General features: G+C 36.8%; 1 protein-coding gene and 1 pseudogene across 2 annotated transcripts in view; both read left to right on the top strand.

Annotated features, from left to right (window-relative positions):
* Positions 1-2,274: 2,274 nt before the first annotated feature.
* Positions 2,275-3,070, top strand: LOC307065238 (olfactory receptor 6K2-like; annotated as a pseudogene). Its single transcript has one exon. The product of its transcript is annotated as an olfactory receptor 6K2-like (transcript).
* A 6,531-nt stretch (positions 3,071-9,601) lies between these two features.
* The window catches only part of SPTA1 (spectrin alpha, erythrocytic 1), a gene marked incomplete at both ends in the record, with an annotated part of 83,488 nt that continues 73,821 nt past the window's right edge, over positions 9,602-19,268 (top strand). The window contains 7 exons of the mRNA XM_079725910.1: positions 9,602-9,838; positions 10,912-11,037; positions 12,642-12,782; positions 13,574-13,720; positions 15,550-15,683; positions 16,241-16,385; positions 18,943-19,097. Of these exons, the coding sequence (XP_079582036.1) occupies positions 9,602-9,838; positions 10,912-11,037; positions 12,642-12,782; positions 13,574-13,720; positions 15,550-15,683; positions 16,241-16,385; positions 18,943-19,097 (1,085 nt within the window). The remainder of the gene's footprint in view (positions 9,839-10,911; positions 11,038-12,641; positions 12,783-13,573; positions 13,721-15,549; positions 15,684-16,240; positions 16,386-18,942; positions 19,098-19,268) is intronic.

The raw sequence follows: 19,268 nt of genomic DNA, 5'->3' as shown, positions 1-19,268 counted from the left end.
GCATCATGGGGCCCTTGGCATTGACTCGGCTCCTAAAACCTGAGTCCCTAAATTCATGACTCACAAACTACTATAATACCTCAAGACTATAGGGGACTCTCTCCAACTGTACCAAGAGTGCTGTTGTGACATTCCCAGGACTTTCAGTGGCCAAGGTGACTTCTCTCAGGTTCTGTTTGAAATAATTTCTGCCCAAAACATCCAGTGACCTCAAATCATATCACAATAAACTTTTAGGATATCTGTTATGTAAAGTGAAGAGACTCCTGAAGCAGTTATATTAGGTCTATTCTTGAGGAGAGGGATATAATTTATATTGTTTCTTTCTTTAAAATGTTATCTGTTGTCCAATAAGTAAGTACTAAAACTCTATATAATAAAGAAGTTGTAATTTAAAAAAAAAGTAGTTGCTTCTAGAAATATTGTGAAGGTATCACTAATTGATTTGCTTACTGATTGAATATGGGGTGTGAGAGAGGAGACAAGCTTGACTCCAAAGAATTTGGTCTAAAGAACTGGAAGAATGAAGGTTCCATTAAGTGGGATAAGGCATTTGTTTCATTTATATATTTATTCCCTATCTTCCAAAAAGTATTGGAGATCAAGTAGTCAAACACTCTTTCCAACTCCAATTACATATATCATTTTCTTTCTCCATGTTATTTGTTTGCTCCACATAGGACATGCCCACTGAGAAGAACTGAATTTATTGTGCTCATCTGCAGGAAAAAGGGAGATGACAAACTTTTTCTCACTTTTCAAAATTCAGGTCAAAGTTGCCATAGTTGTGAATTCAACTTGCTCAGCCATATGCTACTTACCTCTCCACTTTCAATACAATTCAGTTCTATTCATATATTTTTTATTATGTAAGTTTCAGGTGGAAAGCATTATAATTCAACATCTGTATATGCTACAAAGAGATCACCACCACAAGTCTAGTTACCATCCATCACCATTTTACCCTCTCACCAACTAACTCAATTAGCATTTAGTCTTCCCCTCTGCTAAACACTAATCTGTTTTCTGTATCTGTTTTTTTGCTTTCTTGTGTTTGTTTTTTTAAGATTCTATGTATGAGTGAAATCATACATTATTTGTCTTTATCTATTTGACTCATTTCATTCAGCATAACACTTTCAAGTTTCCTTCATGTTGCTGCAAATGGCAGGATTTCATTTTTTTATGGCTTACTAATAATCCATTGTGTGTGTGTGTATGTGTGTGTGTGTATCACATCTTCTTTATCCATTTGTGCATCAATGGACACAGGTTGCTTCTATATCTTGGCTATTGTAGATAATGCTGCCATGAAGGTAGGGTTGCAAATATATTTTAAAATTAGAGTTTTTGTGCTCTTTGGTTAAATATCCAGGAGTGGAATAGCTGGGTCATGTACTAGTTCTATTCTTAATTTTTTGAGAAATCTCCATACTGTTTTCCATAGTGTTTGCACCAATTTACAGTCTCACCAACAGCTTACGAGGATGTCTCCTATATATGGGCTGTATATGCCTTTCTGTTGTGTTGGAGCCATGACTGCTTAAGTGTGCCGGTGGGCAAGGCTACCTCCCCACATTCACACATGTTTACTGAGCACTTGTTCATGTAAAACACCTGATTAAAATAGAGTATAAAAAGGAATTGGAGAAGCAGACAGGTACTGTATTATTAGCCATGATATAGGAAGTGCAAAATTAATTGCTATGGGAGTACCACAGAGAGAAAAATTTAATCTGACTAGAATAATTCATGGGAAGTATTATTTGAGCTGAACCCTGATTTATTCTTTATTCTGAGCAGGAGAGGGGCTGATATGGAGGAAAGAAGTGAAGGAAATATAAAGGGGACAATTCTGCTAATTATAAAGTTGTGTTCTTGGGTAACAGAGGCAATTGCCTATATAAGCTGAATCTTATGGTGTGGCTAGCTAGGAGAAATACAGCAATTTATGCATTTGGAATATTGGTTCTTTTTAAGTGATCCCTCTCATTCGACCATATTACACAGCACATGGAACATAGTAAGCTCTGACCAAATAATTGAATGAACAAATAAAAATATAATAAATGAATGAATTGATTATCCAATTACTACTTCCTTTTTCCTTTCTATTTTCCTTTTTCTGCCCCACATTGAGAAGATTTTAAGTAAAAATCAGATAGCAGTGATTGAATTTATATTCACTGGATTTTTTTTTTCATTTGCAGGAAGATGAACTCTTATTTTTATCTCTTGCTCCTAATTTACCTGTTCATCATCATTGGGACCCTTATGGTCTTCTTTTTCAATAAACTGGATTCCCACCTCCACACTCCTATGTATTTCCTCATCAGTGTCCTGTCCTTCCTGGAGATCTGGTATACTACAACCGTCATCCACAAGATGCTCTCCAATCAAGTCAGTGAGTAGAAGACCATTTCTCTGACTAACTGCCTCCTGCATATGTATTTATTTTACTCTCTTGTCATTTCTGAGGTTTACAAGCTCACCACCATGACTATGGACAGATACCTGGCTATCTGCAACCCCTTCTATTACCCCACAATCATAACACCTCAGCCCTACACTCAGCTGACTGTAGGCTGTTGCTTCTGTGGCTTCTTCATGCCACTTCCTGAGATTGCTTGAATATCTACACTATTATTTTGTGGTCCAAATCAAATTCAAAATATCATTTGCAACTTTGATCTCATCCTGAATCTGACATGCATGAACACTGATAGATTATTTTAATCAAGGTTGTAGAAATTGTACATGCTGTGGAGATCATCACGGCTATACTGCTTGTGGTTTGGGGTTATGTTTGTATCATTGCAGTAATCCTACATTATCTGTTCTGTTGGCTGAAACCAAAGGCCTTTTCTACATATGTTTCCCACCTTACTATTTTCTTGATATTTTTTTGGAAATGTAGCCTTTATATCCCTGTGCTTCTCTACTAAGGATTCCTTTTCCTGGGACACAGCCATTAGCCCACTCTTTGCAGTGTTATGGCCATCCTTTAACTCAATTATCTAGTCTAAGGAGTAAAGAGATCAAAGAAGCCATAAAAGTGCACACATGCTGATCTACTATCAAATAAGACAAAAGACATACTCATTAACAAAGTATATTTATGCCAGTATCTGTATTTATGTTTTCAGTGTGTTGCTGTTGTGTTTACTTTTTCTGTGCATTGACTCTAAGTGGGACATTTATCCATCCAATCTCTGTTCACTTAGGAAATGTTCTCAGAGGTTGATTAATCATAGAATACAAAGAAAATGGGGGCAAAGACTCACGCAGTCCTGTCGTTTATTCTCTGAATCCAGAAGGACTCATAAAATTCTACCTCTGTCCTGACACTGTTGCAGCAAAAATAGAAATGAGACTTTTCTGATAAACAAGGAAAATAAGGAAATGATGAACAGGCTGGGGAAACAACATAAACAGGCCTGATAGAGTTAAGCAATCTTGGTTATTCTTTAGCTGTTACTACTAACAAGCACTTGTAGCTAGACTTGTCCTTCACAAAACTGATTATTCTCTGACTCCATATGAATTACCCTTTGGACTTGGCATTTCTTCTCCTCTTACACTCCCTTGTAGCACTTTTCATTTCAGAAAGAAGGTCACAACCCATAACTTCAGTGACAACAGAACAGGTTGCTGAGCTGCCTGATGCCAGCTTTGGCCATGAATTTGCACAAGAAAAGAAATGCAAGACCTTCACTACTTTGATCCTTATCACCTATCCCAGACCATGAACCCCACGTATAAAATCTTTTCCAATTCTTCAAGGAGGGGGGCACAGTTCTTCAGGTGTTAGCCTACTGTGTCTTCTCTTTATCTGGCAAAGAATATAAAAATCCTCTCTATTTCTTATCTTCCAGTTCTCTGACTCTGTATTTTTATTTGGCATCGGTGCACAGGGAGCCAGATTTGGCAAAACATCTCCTGCTATAATTAGCTGAAACAAGAAAGAAACATTCTTTGTTTGTGTTTCTATAACACATTTCTTGAGCTTCTACTTAGTATTGTTTTTATTCTATCTTGTGTCATGGCTTGCATGTCTTCTGTGAGCCCTCTAGTTTGTGAACTCTTTGAAAGTAGGTACCTTATTTTGTTCATCTCTATATTCCCCATGCCTGTTAGAATTCTTTGCCCAGAGGAATGCTCAATAATGGTTCACTAAAAGAGTAAATAAACAGAGGCATTCTTTGTCTCCTGACACAATTATAATTTATAAAAAAGTTATGTTATAGAAAACTTAGGCTATTCACATATTCAACAGAGGATGGCAGGGGAACCAGCGATAATGAATAAAGATAAGATACATAGTGTATTTACACTTAGAGTCATTTTTAATAGTGAAATGAAGCAATGTCACAGATAATCCACTTAAATTTCAATGACTGGCCTTTATTTACATGTTTAATAGGATTTTATTGATATCTTGGGAATCTAATCCCTTAAATATAAGAATTAAACTTCATAGTTTAGTCATGGTTATAAAGGAAATAATGTTTAGTCCTGGCTCCTACTTTCCTTTATTCTAATAAGAAATAATTTTTTTGGTTGTACTCTTTCTTCCCTGAGTAGGACCATGTCACCAAAAGTGCCATTTTTATAAAGTTTGTAAAGATTTAGGCTTATATGGTTTCCTTAAGGGTTGCTGTATTCAGAGATAATTATTACTGATGGAAACGTTCAGCAATTTTATATAGCATTTTCTAATGATACATTGCAAATCATTCTGTAAAAGATAAGCACTTCAGATTTCTGATTCAGAACAAAATATATGACTTGAAGTAAATGAAATATATGTGCTTGGTATTATTCATAACAATAAACATTCTTTTTTGTGTATATTTAAATCAAGTGCTTTTTAATCAACCATCTAAATTAAGTCATATAAAATTTTTCTGGAATAAGTAGCCTTGTCATTACTATTCCCATTATATACTTAATAAAATTTAAGCAAATTTCCAATATTCATCTGATTATAAAATGGTAGAGTTGGACTTCCCTGGTGGCGCAGTGGTTGAGAGTCCACCTGCCGATGCAGGGGACGCGGGTTCGTGCCCCGGTCCGGGAAGATCCCACATGCCGCGGAGCGGCTGGGCCCGTGAGCCATGGCCGCTGAGCCTGCACATCCGGAGCCTGTAATCCGCAGCGGGAGAGGCCACAACAGTGAGAGGCCCGCGTACCACAATAATAATAATAATAATAATAATAATAATAATAATAATAATAATAATAAATAAAATTTAAAAAAATAATAAAATGGTAGAATTGAGTCTTCAGACTAGATGGTTTCAGTTTCAAATCCAGTGCACTTTCCATTATCCCAAGGTCTTTTTCAATTATAATTACAAAGTTTGTTGTTAAAGAAGACATCATGGGTTTTGTTTTTTCTTATTCAATGCAGTAATACCAAATAAATAAAACAGAAAAATAATAAAATAAGTAAGGGAGAGTGAGAGAAGATAATGGTAAGGGAAAAAAGTTTTATTTTTTATTATAGGATTGTAAACTTTAATTATGTAATTTTCCTTATAGAGTTAAGGGACAAATAACTTTAGAGGTCCCGAAGAGATAAGAGTTAAAGTGGATACAGTTCACTGCAAAAAGGTCTTTCTGTTTTTTTGGATGACAATATTTAATATTTTAACCCATTTAGGAGACAACCATTTGAGACCTTTTAAAATGAGAACTAACTCTAGAGAAACAAAAATAAAATTTTAAAAATAAAATAATGATGACTTATATTCCATGGGAAAACTTAGTTTTACATTAAAGTTAACATATTTTTCCTTGTTGGTAAATGGGCTGAGAAAGTTGAACTCCGAAAATATCCACAGTAAGCGTATGAATTTTATTGTTGAAAATTGGGGAGACTTTAGAATTTGGTCATATAAAGCATCTCTTGGAGTTTCTGAGTCCAGGAAAAGAAGATCTGATAACTGAGAAGAGACTCAGGCAAGCTGGGCAGTGCTGATAAAACTAGTGTGTGAAGTACAGTTCTGCCTAGAGCTGATAACCATGATCAAATAAAACAGTTCTCCAAATTACTCCCACCCTGTAAAACTGAATATAAGACTTCTCTTTAATGAAGCTGTCTGTCATCAATTCACGCTTTCCCTGTAACCTCTTAGCACTCATTTATGTACATGGCTACATGCAATTTTAAAGATTATACATGATTCTAAATGTCCACAGTGTCTCTCATACATTCTTTACCTGTGTTCCCGGTACTCAAGGCCTCCATGTCCTCAGAGCCAATAAGCATTCTTGGAAAACTATAATAGTGACAAGAAGGTCAGAGGTCCAAGTGTTAAGCTACCAGGGTTTAAGAGTTTTTCATCATGCCCTTCCATCAATCCCAAGGAGACACCCTGATACTTGTACTAATAATGGTAAACATGCTCAGAGACTGAAGAAACTCTGTCAATCTAAAGGGAGTGAGAAGATAGGGTGGGACTGAGTTTAAAGTCAGCAGCAGCCAGAGTGGCAGCCAGGGTATTGGCACAGAAACTATTAGCATGAATCTCTCCTGGGTGCAAACTGAAAACTCAAAGAACACTTCTGTCTTGATGTATAAATTCTCTTCCTTGTCTCCTGTGCACTTTCACATTGATACCTGCTCTAATGACTATTGTTCTGGTCCACTTTTATTCTATTTCATGATGACCAATCCTGGTAATTTGGTCCCAATATTTCTTTGGTTACAATGCTCTATCACATGGTTGACACTCTTGGTGAGAAGATCCTGGAATAAGTCAACCAGAATTATTGGTGGACTAAGAGAAGATTGACTAAAACAGATGAGTGGCATTATGGTCACACTCACATGAATTTTATCCTTTGTTTAAATACTTACAAACCAAACAAACTCTGAGACTACCTCTCAGAGACTACTTTTGTTTTCCCATATAAAAATGAGGTTGATAATATCTGCTTCACAGAATCTTCTAAAGAGTAGAAATTAATGTAAATTAATCATGTCAATATATAAATTAAGACACAGTAGATTAGAATTGATTCTTATCTCTTGGACAAAGATTAAAAATGTATTTCCTCCCTAACCAACTCCAGTCAGAGTTTCCCTTCTTCATGTGATATAATGCATTCTCTAAGATTTGTGTTCATGCCTTTAGCACCCAAATTTGATTTTAATATAAAGAAACTATGTGAAAAAGTAAATATTATACTTTCAAGAAGATAATTTAAAGCTCTCTCAATTTCATTGGGTGAGATGATCCAGGAAGAAAGGAAACTAGAAATGTAGAACCTTGATCTACCCTAGTAGACCATGAAAGCTAGATTATTCAAACTGGATTTATGTTGGAATGAAGTTTGGCATGGATAGACCCACTGTTTTTTAGGAGGGTCTGAAACCAACCCACTATTTTCTTTGGTTTGTTTGTTTCACTTTTGTAAAGTTGCCTGAAAGAACTATATGTTTGGAGAAGGATTTCTGTTTCTTTTCTCTCCATTAAAAATAATACATAAATTAGGATGACTTTTATTCTACAGTTTAGAACTCTGTCCAATTTTCAAATATTTTATGACTTCATTAGTTTGTCAAATGAAGTATCCTAATTTTTGTTTCACAAAATACAAATAAAAAAGCATATATCTTACTTCCTTTGTTCTTTTTATTTAAATGATTAAGGGTAAGGCTAAATCAGACTTTTAAAAACCTAATCTGTGAGGCAAAGAATAAAATTTTCTATTTCAACAAAGGCTCTACAGCAAGAATTAGAATGTCTTGTTGCTTAAAGTGCTAAAAATCTGTAGTTGGGTTTTGATGGAGTCGTTGATTTGCATTTCCTAGAGATAGGTTAGAACAAGAACATGTGTATGCCCTGAGTTCTTGTAATTCTTCACAGAGTGTGAAGAATGGGTATCCCAGAATTCCTTCCTGATTTACAATTCTCAGATATAAAATTTAAAACTAATCAAAGAAACAAAACACCATCTTAACACTGCCTCTATCTTACATCAATAACTGAGTTTTTTTCCTAATATTTCATCTAAAAAATTTGCTTTCATTTTTTTATAAAGTCCTGTTGAGAAACTTTGAGAGCCATAGTCCTTCAAGCCGCTGAGTCACCCAGCATCTGTGAAAGTTAGCAGCTGCCTCAGCTGAATCTGTCTCCTGAAGATAATGTAGATTGTAGCTGGCGGGATTCTGGCCCAAGTAAAGGGCTTTTTTTTTTTCTTTGTCTTGCCACATATGTAACGTTTCTCTCATCTCTATCTGAATTAGACTAGACAACTACATGTGAATTGTTTCTCTTTCTCTCCATTTGTCTCTCTCTCTCTCTGTCTCTCTCTGTCTCTCTCTCTCTGTCTTTTGGATACATTTTATTTTGACAGGTTCTTGACCTTTAGGAAAAGCGTAACACTTTCCAAAGGAAACCGTGAGTACAGAATTCTTTACAGTACAATTTGTCACCAATATAATTAGGAAAGCTGTCTCCTTTGACTTTTCTGTACTATCTTTGACAGGATCAGCAAGAATTGTTTCTTGATTCTTATGAAATAAAGAAGTTTAATTTTAACTCTTTTTATGAATGTCTCACTTTAAACAATGACCTTGAGCTTTCGAGTATACAGCACCAAAATCTAGCAATGACCTGTTTACATGGGTTCACATGGAGAACAACCTAGTAACTTGGAGCAAAGTAACACACAGTAAAGGTTTGAGTCTCCATAGAAGGATTTAATTCTATAGCCAAACTTGTAAAGGCCATCCACAGAATAGCAATTATGTATAGCAGAAGGAGACTAAAATTTAAACTTTATATTGAATGTTTTCATTGCGGTAAGCTAGGAAAACTGTGCTATATCCAGAGGAATGAAGGTGGACCCTATGGAGATTTTGCTGGATGTTGTCACATATAGGTTGGGTTCACTATAGGAAAATAATATTTTATGTTGTTTGATAGTAATACAATGTTTTATATAGGAAAAGCCAATTACCGAGATGCTAATAATTTGAAATTTGTGATAATTAGGTTGCAAATGTGTCAAACTTTTTGATTTGTAGTGTTTATAAATAAAGCAAATAAAAAAGTAAACAATATATTAGTTATATTTTTATGTAAGAAGAATTCAATCCTTTCAAACTTTGGGGTATATCATTCATCAAGTTAATTGCAAGCCATTTTTATTTATTCATTAAATTAAGTTCATCATTATCAGTACATTTTAACACCTCTTCAGCCTTTGAAAGCAATAAAATTATATTTCTTTTTTATCAATCTGTAAGTCTGTGATTTTGCTAATTTAAACTTGTCTTTGATTATTAGTCCAATAATAAGCAGTTATCAAACTTTATTAAGTTTATTAAACTTATTAATGTTAGCATACACTTATGTGAAAAGTTGGAAAAATGTTCTGAATGATCAAGAATTATTAGCCCAGGTTGTAGCTGTATATGGTTAAAATTATATAAATGTACTACAGTCTTTCTAAAAACAGGCTTTTATAGGCTTAAAGATATCTGAACATAAGTCCAATATGAGTAAATGCCTTGAGACATATAAACGGACAGTATACCAGGGATCTGAGAACCAGCACTAGGTAGAAGCTTTTTAACTTGCAGGCTATGGAGAGTGGTGGGCCAAAGGTGCTGGAAACAGCAGAAGAGATCCAGGAGAGGCGTCAGGAGGTGTTGACCCGGTACCAGAGGTTCAAGGAACTGGTTGCTGAGAGGGGTCAGAAGCTTGAAGATTCCTATCACTACCAGGTTTTCATACGAGATGCAGATGACCTCGAGAAATGGATCATGGAGAAAATCAAGATTGCAGGCGATAAAAGCTATGAAGACCCAACTAACATACAGGTCATTTAGTTTCATTGACTTCCCCAGAGTAGACTCTAAGATCTCTAGGGAGGGAAACATTCTCATAATGTAAGTGTACATCTGGTAAACTGTATAGTGATGATGTAACAGAAAGATTAGACTTTGGGGACTGTAATTCTGTCTTTAAATAGCACATATCTTCAACTCCTTAAGCCTCAATGTCTTATTTACAAAGGAAACTCATTCTAGATAATATTTTATAAACTCATTCTGAAGTTAACCCATGGGCAAAACACTGAGAATTCAAAGAATTTATGACACACTGTGATTTCAATATTTTGTGACATGAAGGATGGAATTGAGGTGAAGAGGCATCAATGTTTCTGAAACAACTGCTCTTCACTCTCCTCAGAAAGATATGATTTAACCAGGGTTTTTCCCAAACGGCTATTCATGCCTCTTGTTAAGTTCAAATGAGAGGTGTCAGGTGGAGAGCTTTGGTGGAAGCTCCCACTCCTACTTGTACAATGTTATAGAAAGAGACACAGTCAGGATCAGAAGAAAGGCTTTCATGCCTAAAATGTGCAATGGATATTGGAGAGGAAGCACCTGGAACAAGAACAAAGTGTTATCTACTAAATGGATCAATTTATATATGACAGAAAAAGCATAATCTGGTATGCAAAAACCTCTCAATTAAAAAAAAACATTATTGCCATGATCATCTTCCTCATTGTTCACTACTTTCAGTAACATTTAGTTCCTCTTTTCTGAAGAGGAAAAACTCTGTGTTACATTATTTCATTTCCACAGAAGGCAATTGAGAATTTAAAATAATATTTACTGGAAATTCCCCGAAGGCAGTGGGGGCTGGAAAGAAACTTCCTCTATGGTCTTGGACATTGAGCCTGGGACCCTTTGAAAACCTAAGTGCAGTGGTGCCACCACCGCTTCTTTTCGGATAGGATTCCTCCAGGTATGGTCATAGGTTATCACTTAATCTAGGTTGGGAAACAAGTAGTTCTGACTGCAAGATAGAAGAGGAATAAAAGAACCTCCCTTCCAGAGAGACCAGGCTGCATTAGCCATAAACTCTGATTTCTAATCTTCAGGGGAAATATCAGAAGCATGAATCCTTTGAAGCAGAGGTGCAAGCAAAATCACGGGTCATTCCTGAGCTGGAAGAAACCAGGAAAGTTCGATTTCCTGAGGGGCATTTTGCCCATGAGGACACCAAGGTAAATTTATGGCAGGGCTCTGTGAGAGATGTTTCTAATTAAGTTATCACGTTGATTACATTATCAGAGTTTTAATTGATTACAACAGGTATAAACCTTGATATAACTGGCTTGGAACCATGGTACTGCCTTATATCTTTTACTTGGGTTGGGACAGGAAAAACGATGGGATGTCCTAGTGTTCCTTGGAGTGGGGAGAAGAGCTATGATACAAAGCTGTCATCAAATAGCATCACATTCCTGCTTATGCCACCACAGTATTTCTGAAATGTCCTTAATTCTGCTAGCCTCAGAGTCCTTGTCCCTTAAACTCTCTAAACAAGGGATGCTCCTTCTTTGAATCCTCTCTGAAATCTTTCTCCCTTTATCTATGATGCCTCTTTCTCTTCACAGCCCACATACTGTGACTACTATTGAGGTTCTCCAAACCCTCTCATTTGTTCATTTTTGGGGAAAAAACCTCCTAAAATCCCTTGTCTTCCTTAAACCCTGAAAACTGAAGACCACCACCACTATGGAACCCATTATTAATGTATCATCTTTTTTTCTGACTTAATTCATATACTCTTCCAAAAAGTTTGTGTTGATACAGTCAATTCAGGTTCTTTTTTGTATAAGTGATTTTTTAAATTGTTTAAATATTTTTTAAAAATTCAAAACAAATTTTTGTTATATTTAAAAATTAGGACTGTAGTTCCATATTTAGCATACAAATTCTAGTTTACTTTACTGTCAACAAAACATGGTCAGGCGATACAGACATTAACCAGAATAAACCTTATTAGAAAGAAGACTCTGTAACAAGAAAATCTCAAATTTTATTTATTGTCATAAAATAGAAATCACTTTGTATAATTTATACAAAAACCAATCCCTTAGATTAATTAAAATATTTGAGACATGTTTGAAATATCTTCACATCTATCAGAATCACTGGGGCTATATCACTCTGTACCATGGCAGGATTCAGAGGTAAATGTGGTCTACATGCTACATGTTACCTTAGGACCATGAAGTAGTTGAAAAATACAAGAATATTGAAGGCATAACATATATGACACCTTCAATTTTACAGTATATGTAAAATCTGGTCTTCTAAGCTATCTTGGCCTTAGAGCCCTCAACTATATACTCTCAAATTCTCATTGTTTGGTGCCACTATTTCCTTTATAAGTCAGAAAAACATTGTAACTCTTATCCTTTCTGACAAACAGTCCATGCTAAGTTTTTTCTATGCCTTTTTCAGTACTTTGAACACCCTCTGCCCATTGTCTACCTATCAAATTCTACCTGTTCCTCAAGGTCCAATTCAAATAAGCACTCTTTCATGAATTCTTATTCTATCCTGTCTTATTGTCTGTAATCACTTCATCCTCTAAAACACCAAAACATTATTCATTTTTTTCTATTATGGAAGATCATATGGTTTAATTGCTATTCACATACATGTCCTATTTCCTCCTTTAAATACTTGTTGATCAACTAATGCACGAGAGAATGGGAGGAGGGATTTTTATCCAGGTCCCTCTCTGCACAAGTCTCTGAGTCCATACCTGCTGCTCCACAGCAGGTACTGTGCCTGAGTGGTTTTACTTTCCTCATAGATCCTTCTGGAGGAACTCAGTCACCTGTGGGACCTGCTTCTGGAGCTGACTCAAGAGAAGGGCACCCTGTTGCTGCGGGCCCTGAAGCTTCAGCAGTACTTACAGGAGTGTGCTGACATCTTGGAGTGGATTGGAGACAAGGTATAGGACCAAACAGTATGCATATAGGACTTCCCATCCATCTGCCCCAGACATCCCATAGAAATTTAATGCAGGCCTTTCATAAAGAAGTCAGTATGTCTCTTCCTGGGCTTAGTTCCTTGGAAGAAAGAGGAATGTTGGCAAAGATTTGGGGGTATTCTGGAGGTAGTTAACACTGTAGGAGGATAAGTCTAAATGTATGAATCTGAATATGAAGAAGGCAAGCCTTACACAAAAACTGCATTGAAAGATGATCTAGGATTGTCCCCGTTCTACCTTCCATGAGCCTTCACTCCTAGATTTTTGCTTTTACTCTGTGTCCAGCTTAGAGCATTGCAGTTCTTTCCCTAATTCTTTGTCTCTCATTACCTATAACTTGGGAGGTTTTTATTTTCTACATACTTAAAGAATAATCCTATGGTTAAGACTGAACATTTACACAAGCAAGTGCATAGCACAATACTTTTGTAAATGCTCAGTATGTTGAATTTAGTAGAACCAGAATGAATTTATCTTTCAGGTTCCAAAACACAAAAGGGTGTTCCCAGGGGCTTTTGCCAACAATGTTCCTGGTCTCTCCAAAGAATTACCCCAAAGACCACTGTTCCCTGGGCCAGAATGCCACCTCAGGAAATACACTGCTGCTTCTGGTTCTTTCCTGAAGGGTTCTCCCAAGTTCCACCAGTATCTCCTTCTGAGTTATCCTGGGAATGTGAGCAAGGGTTTTGGGCATTTGACCTGCAGGAATTCCATGTTTACGGGTGACTTAACAGAGTTTTCTCTGTCTACAGGAGGCTATAGTGACATCAGTGGAGCTGGGTGAGGACTGGGAGCGCACAGAGGTTCTGCACAAGAAGTTTGACGATTTCCAAGAGGATCTGGCAGTTCGAAAGGAGAGAGTGAATGGAGTGAACAAATATGCCAATGAGTGTGCTGAGGTGAGGTGGGGAACAAGAGAGCCAAGCCAGGGAAAGGATCTGATCTTCAAGAAAACTCTCTGGCCATTAGTAGATGGCACATGAAAGATATAGGACATTGTGAGAAAGCAGAGGTATGCCTGTCCCTGGAGCAACATGCCCAGAGCAGTTTCCTCTCCTTTCTTAATTTATCCCTTGCCAGTCCACAGAAATGGAGATGAGAGTGAGTGAGTGTATGTGTGTTTACATAAAGGAATTCAATCCACAGTGGGGTTACTCCTGCACCATGCAGTACATTGATTTCTCAAGTTTATGAAGCACTCTTTCTTCATGAAGAAGAACCAGAATAAAGTGGCACAGAATATAAAATAATGGTGGGCTATCATAATATATATGATATAATTAAACTAATTTTTTTGTATTTTGGGAGGAAGAGAAAAGGAGGCAGATTTACCTTCATTTTCTTAAGAAAGTGCTTAAATAAGTTTTTAATTTCTGGGCATGTAAAATCTCAGTGTGTGAATAAATAATCCTAACATATGTGAGAACTGGGAAGTCAGTCTGATTTTGTATGTACATGAAGGAATTAGAAATTCTAACAGTTGGCTATCATGCTTTTCCATTTAAGGTTTCATTATCACTGCAGGTTTATAATGAGAATGATGCTTCTGTGTTAATAGAACCAAGATTTCAGGATGAATGGGTACTGGAGTAGGGAAAAATAACATTTCTCAATTTTTTTCCAGGCCACATTTCCAAGAGTCCCCAAATTTTCTCCCTCTATCACCTTTTTCTTATTGTGGAGATTTTTAAGTTATCTATCACTATCTACCAAACTACCACAAAACTGAAAATAACAAACAACCTATTTTTTTCAGTGAATCAGATTCACTGATTCATGACAGTGACTCAGCTGCTCAGCTGGGTTATTCTGCTGATATCACCTGGTATTCTTAAGTAACTGTAGTTATACAAAGAGTCAGTTGGGGTGGAAGTTCTAAAATGGCCTTGCTCCAATGTCTGGAGATTTAGCAAGGAAAATGAAGGTTTTCTCCATATGCTGTCTCATCTTTCAGTAGGTCATGCTTTTTTATGTGTTCCAAGAAGGTAAGAACAGAAACTGAAAGGCCTCTTGATTCCTAAGTGCTGGGGCTCATTTCTGTTTATAAGCAAGGAAGGAGAATTAGAAAATTCAGTCTGATGAGCCTTCAAAATAGAAATGGAAATGGGAATAAACAGGGATAGGAGGAGTAGGGAGACTTGGGTATTTGGGAACTACTCAAAATTGCCAAGTATAAAAATGGGCTGATGCTGCTAGCTTAATCTAGTATTCATAAATCTCATTGCTTCAGTTAGTTTGCAAAAATGTGTGAAGTTTTCTGCAAAGTTAAGTTTATCTGCATGTCTGTATAATTCTGCAAAGAGGGAAATAGCTCTCATTAGATTCTCAGAGGTATCAGGACCCCAAAAGAACCAAGACCCACAGTATTAGAGTTTTGAAAAATTAAGTCAGGTTTCACAAAAGGAATTTTCTCTTCTTTTCCTTGGTTTCCAGGATCCTGAAGGGAGTTAGTAGGCATCAACATGATGGAGTTCTGAAAATAATGAGGTTGGGCAACCTGTGTTAGTAGGCTAGTCTGGAGCTGTGGGCAAAAGATACAATATCTGGTGGTTTGGTTTTCTAGATTTTGGTGATGTGGATCAAGTAAGAGTTAGGGAGCAGGGCTAAGGTGAAGTGTAATATCTGACTAAATGGCCATCCTCCACTTTTGACAAAGCATGGACCAATGTGAAATAAGAAGTGTTTAAATGTTTTTTTGCATTAGTCCAGCACTGACTTTCTCCCACAGGAAAAGCATCCTGAGCTGCCCTTGATTCAGTCAAAGCAGAAGGAAGTGAATGCAGCCTGGGAGCGGCTCCATGGTCTGGCTCTCCAACGACAGAAAATACTGTCCAGTGCTGCAGACCTCCAGCGATTCAAAAGGTAGGAATCTCACCACTGAACTGTAGGAAACTGCAGTAGCACCATGCTTGTTATTTGTGTTAGCCTCTGTCTACTGTTAGCAATTAGTGGCCAATACCTCTAAAAAACAGAAACTCATGTGCTTGCCTTTAAGACAACAAGGGAGAGAGTAGTTAAACAAATTGTGACCCACTCTATAGCCAAGTATGTGTCTAATGGAGCTTAAAGCAATACAAATAGCACTGGTAAATTAGTGGTGGAAGCTCTGCAGAGGCAAGAAAAGCAGATTAAGAACCGGAAGGGAATGCAGGGTGAAGTTGGGAAGAAGGGCATTCATAAAGAGTTTACCCAGGTATAGGAAGTATATCTGGAGGCTCAGTTGTCAGGATGCCCAAGTCTCTAACTCTCAATGGAAACCATTAAAATCAGTAAGGAACACTGTACACTACTTTTTTGCTAGTGTGGGGGAAGATAGGGTAATTTCTGACTGAGTGAGCTAGACTGGTCCTTGTTGTGTGCTGTTTGCCCTGGAATGCCTGCCTTCTTCTTTTGCTGGAGCTCATGGAGATGTCTGACAGGGACGTGACTGAAGCCATCCAGTGGATTAAAGAGAAGGAGCCTCAAGTCACCTCTGAAGACTATGGCAAAGACCTTGTGAGCTCTGAGGCACTGTTTCACAGTCACAAGACCCTTGAGAGGAACCTTGCAGTCATGAATGACAAGGTAAGCCTGTTGGAAGAATGGCTAATCCCTTGAGCTAGAAGAGGCATTTGGTGTTCATCTCATCTCCATAGGACACAGTAAATTCACTATTTCAATGAAGGAGAAATTTTGTGCCATTTGAATATACCTCCTTATTCTAGTTTATAACTTGTACATGAATCTTGGATATCTCTTATTTTATTTAATTATTTTATTTAAATATACATATATGTTTTATATATGCTCAAGCTTTTTGTAATATATTTCATAATTTAAACCAAAATAGATACCTTCAAGAATGGTTTCCTAATCTCACTCAGTACCCTATGGCCAGAGAGTCTTTTCTTTTATCTAACTACACTTTCTCCTGTTGGAGCTGAACATTGTTTCTTCTTGTCCTTCACTCAGTTGAAAAGGGAGTAAGTTTCTTCTTCCCCTTTTATAATAAACTCAGACACTTAAAACACATTACTAGCTCATGCAGCTGAATATGAAAAAAACAAACAACCCAATCCAAAAGTGGGAAGAATACCTAAATAGACATTTCTCCAAAGAAGATATACAGATTGCCAACAAACACATGAAAGTATGCTCAACATCACTAATCATTAGAGAAATGCAAATCAAAATTGCAATGAGGTATCATCTCACACCTGTCAGAATGGCCATCATCAAATAGTCTACAAACAATAAATGCTGGAGAGGGTGTGGAAAAAGGTAACCCTCTTGCACTGTTGATAGGAATGTACATTGATACAGCCACTATGGAGAACAGTATGGAGATTCCTTAAAAAAATAAAAAAATGGAACTACCATATGACCCAGGAATCCCACTACTGGGCATATAACCTGAGAAAACCATAATTCAAAAAGAGTCATGTACCACAATGTTCATTGTAGCACTATTTACAATAGCCAGGACGTGGAAGCAACTTAAATGTCCATCGACAGATGAATGGATAAAGAAGATGTGGCACATATATACAATGGAATATTACTCAGCCATAAAAAGAAATGAAATTGAGTTATCTGTAGTGAGGTGGATGGACCTAGAGTCTGTCATACAGAGTGAAGTAAGTCAGAAAGAGAACAAACAAATACCATATGCTAACACATATATATGAATCTAAAAAAACAATAGCAACAACAAAAAATGGTTCTGAAGAACCTAGGGGCAGGACAATAATAAAGATGTAGACGTAGAGAATGGACTTGAGGACACAGGGATAGGGAAGGATAAGCTGGGGCAAATTGAGAGACTGGCATGGACTTATATATACTACCAAATGTAAAATAGACAGCTAGTGGGAAGCAGCTGCATAGCACAGGGTGATCAGCTCGGTGCTGGTGACCACCTAGAGGGGTAGGATAGGGAGATGCAAGAGGGAGGAGATATGGTGATATATGTATATGTATAGTCGATTCACTTTGTTATAAAGCAGAAACTAACACACCATTGTAAAGCAATTATACTCCAATAAAGATGTTAAAAAAAAAAAAGAAAAAACACATTATTAAACCCACCTTTGGGTTTTCTTCTGGAAACTGGAAAACCCCGGTTCCTATACCTACAGTAGGTATAAACACACTAGAAATTGGAGCAAGCCTGTTTTCTTGACTGATTTCCATTCTTATTTCTTCCCATCACAACTTAACCATAACTTAAACTAATTACGCCTGAGCTTCTACAGTGGAGTCAGCCCACAGGAAGATCCCTACTTGCTATGCTTTAATCATAGGTCTATGCCTGGGTCCAGTTTCTGAAAACGATTTTACCATTCTACTTCTTTTGTTCGTCCTCATTTTTCCTCTTTTGTCTTTTTTTTTCCTAATTATGGATGATAAAATACCATGATTTAATGAACAATGATAATGAAATCTCAAGTCCCAGACAACACCTAATTATAGTTGGGTATAGTAGAAGGACTAATGGTAGCATGTGGAATTTGCCCTACTAGGCCTGCTCCTCAAGAATTGTGCTCAAAATGGCCTGGCATTACTGAAATTTTCTTGGCAGAAATTTTCCTTGGCAGAAATGTATTTCTGGTTCCCACAATAATATTTATGGAGTTCGTATAGAGGGTAATGAAGGACAGATGTATGTCTAAACATTGCTTCTGACACTGACTAGCTCAATGACCTTGGGCAAATAAAATACTCAACCTCTCACTTTTCACATACAAAGAGAACAAGAATAGTTTTGCCTCACAGTACTATTAAAGGAAGACTATAAAGCAAGAAAATGCATATGAAGTGCTTAGCACAATGAGAGACAAAAATGTAATCAGTAAATTATTATTGTTAATATAGTTATATGAGTATATTAATATAAATATATCAATATAAAAGCACTAATAAATTATTCTAATTTTATGATTATTATGTTACATTCTTCCCATAAAACTTTGCCAAGAGGACCAGAATGCTTGGATTTCCCACTGTGTTTCTTTCTTTTTTTAACTATATAAGTTTCAGATGTACAGCATTATAATTAGACATCCGTATATACTACAAAGTTGCCATCCATCACCATACAGTTGACCACCTTCACATACTAGGTTTCTTGTTTATCCCAAAGGTGAAGGAGTTATGTGCCAAAGCAGACAAGTTGAAGCTTTCCCATCCTTCAGATGCAACGCAGATCCAGCAGATGAAAGAGGATCTGGTCTCCAACTGGGGGCACATTCGCACCTTGGCTACCAGCAGATATGAAAAGCTGCAGGCTTCTTATAGGTGAGAAATCCTTCTTCTCTATTGCTTTACCTATCTCTAGGTCAAAGTATAACATCAAAAGCAGAAATAAAAGAGTGAAAGGAGTAAAATAATGAGTGACCCAGCTCTCCTGCCTGCTCAGTAGAGGCAAAAGAAATTTTAATTTGCCAGGAGAAGTCCTTTGCAGGCTGA

The sequence above is a fragment of the Hyperoodon ampullatus genome (genome assembly GCF_949752795.1).
Source record: "Hyperoodon ampullatus genome assembly, chromosome: 2".
Lineage (NCBI taxonomy): Eukaryota > Metazoa > Chordata > Mammalia > Artiodactyla > Ziphiidae > Hyperoodon > Hyperoodon ampullatus.
This window is presented reverse-complemented; position numbering and strand designations above follow the sequence as displayed.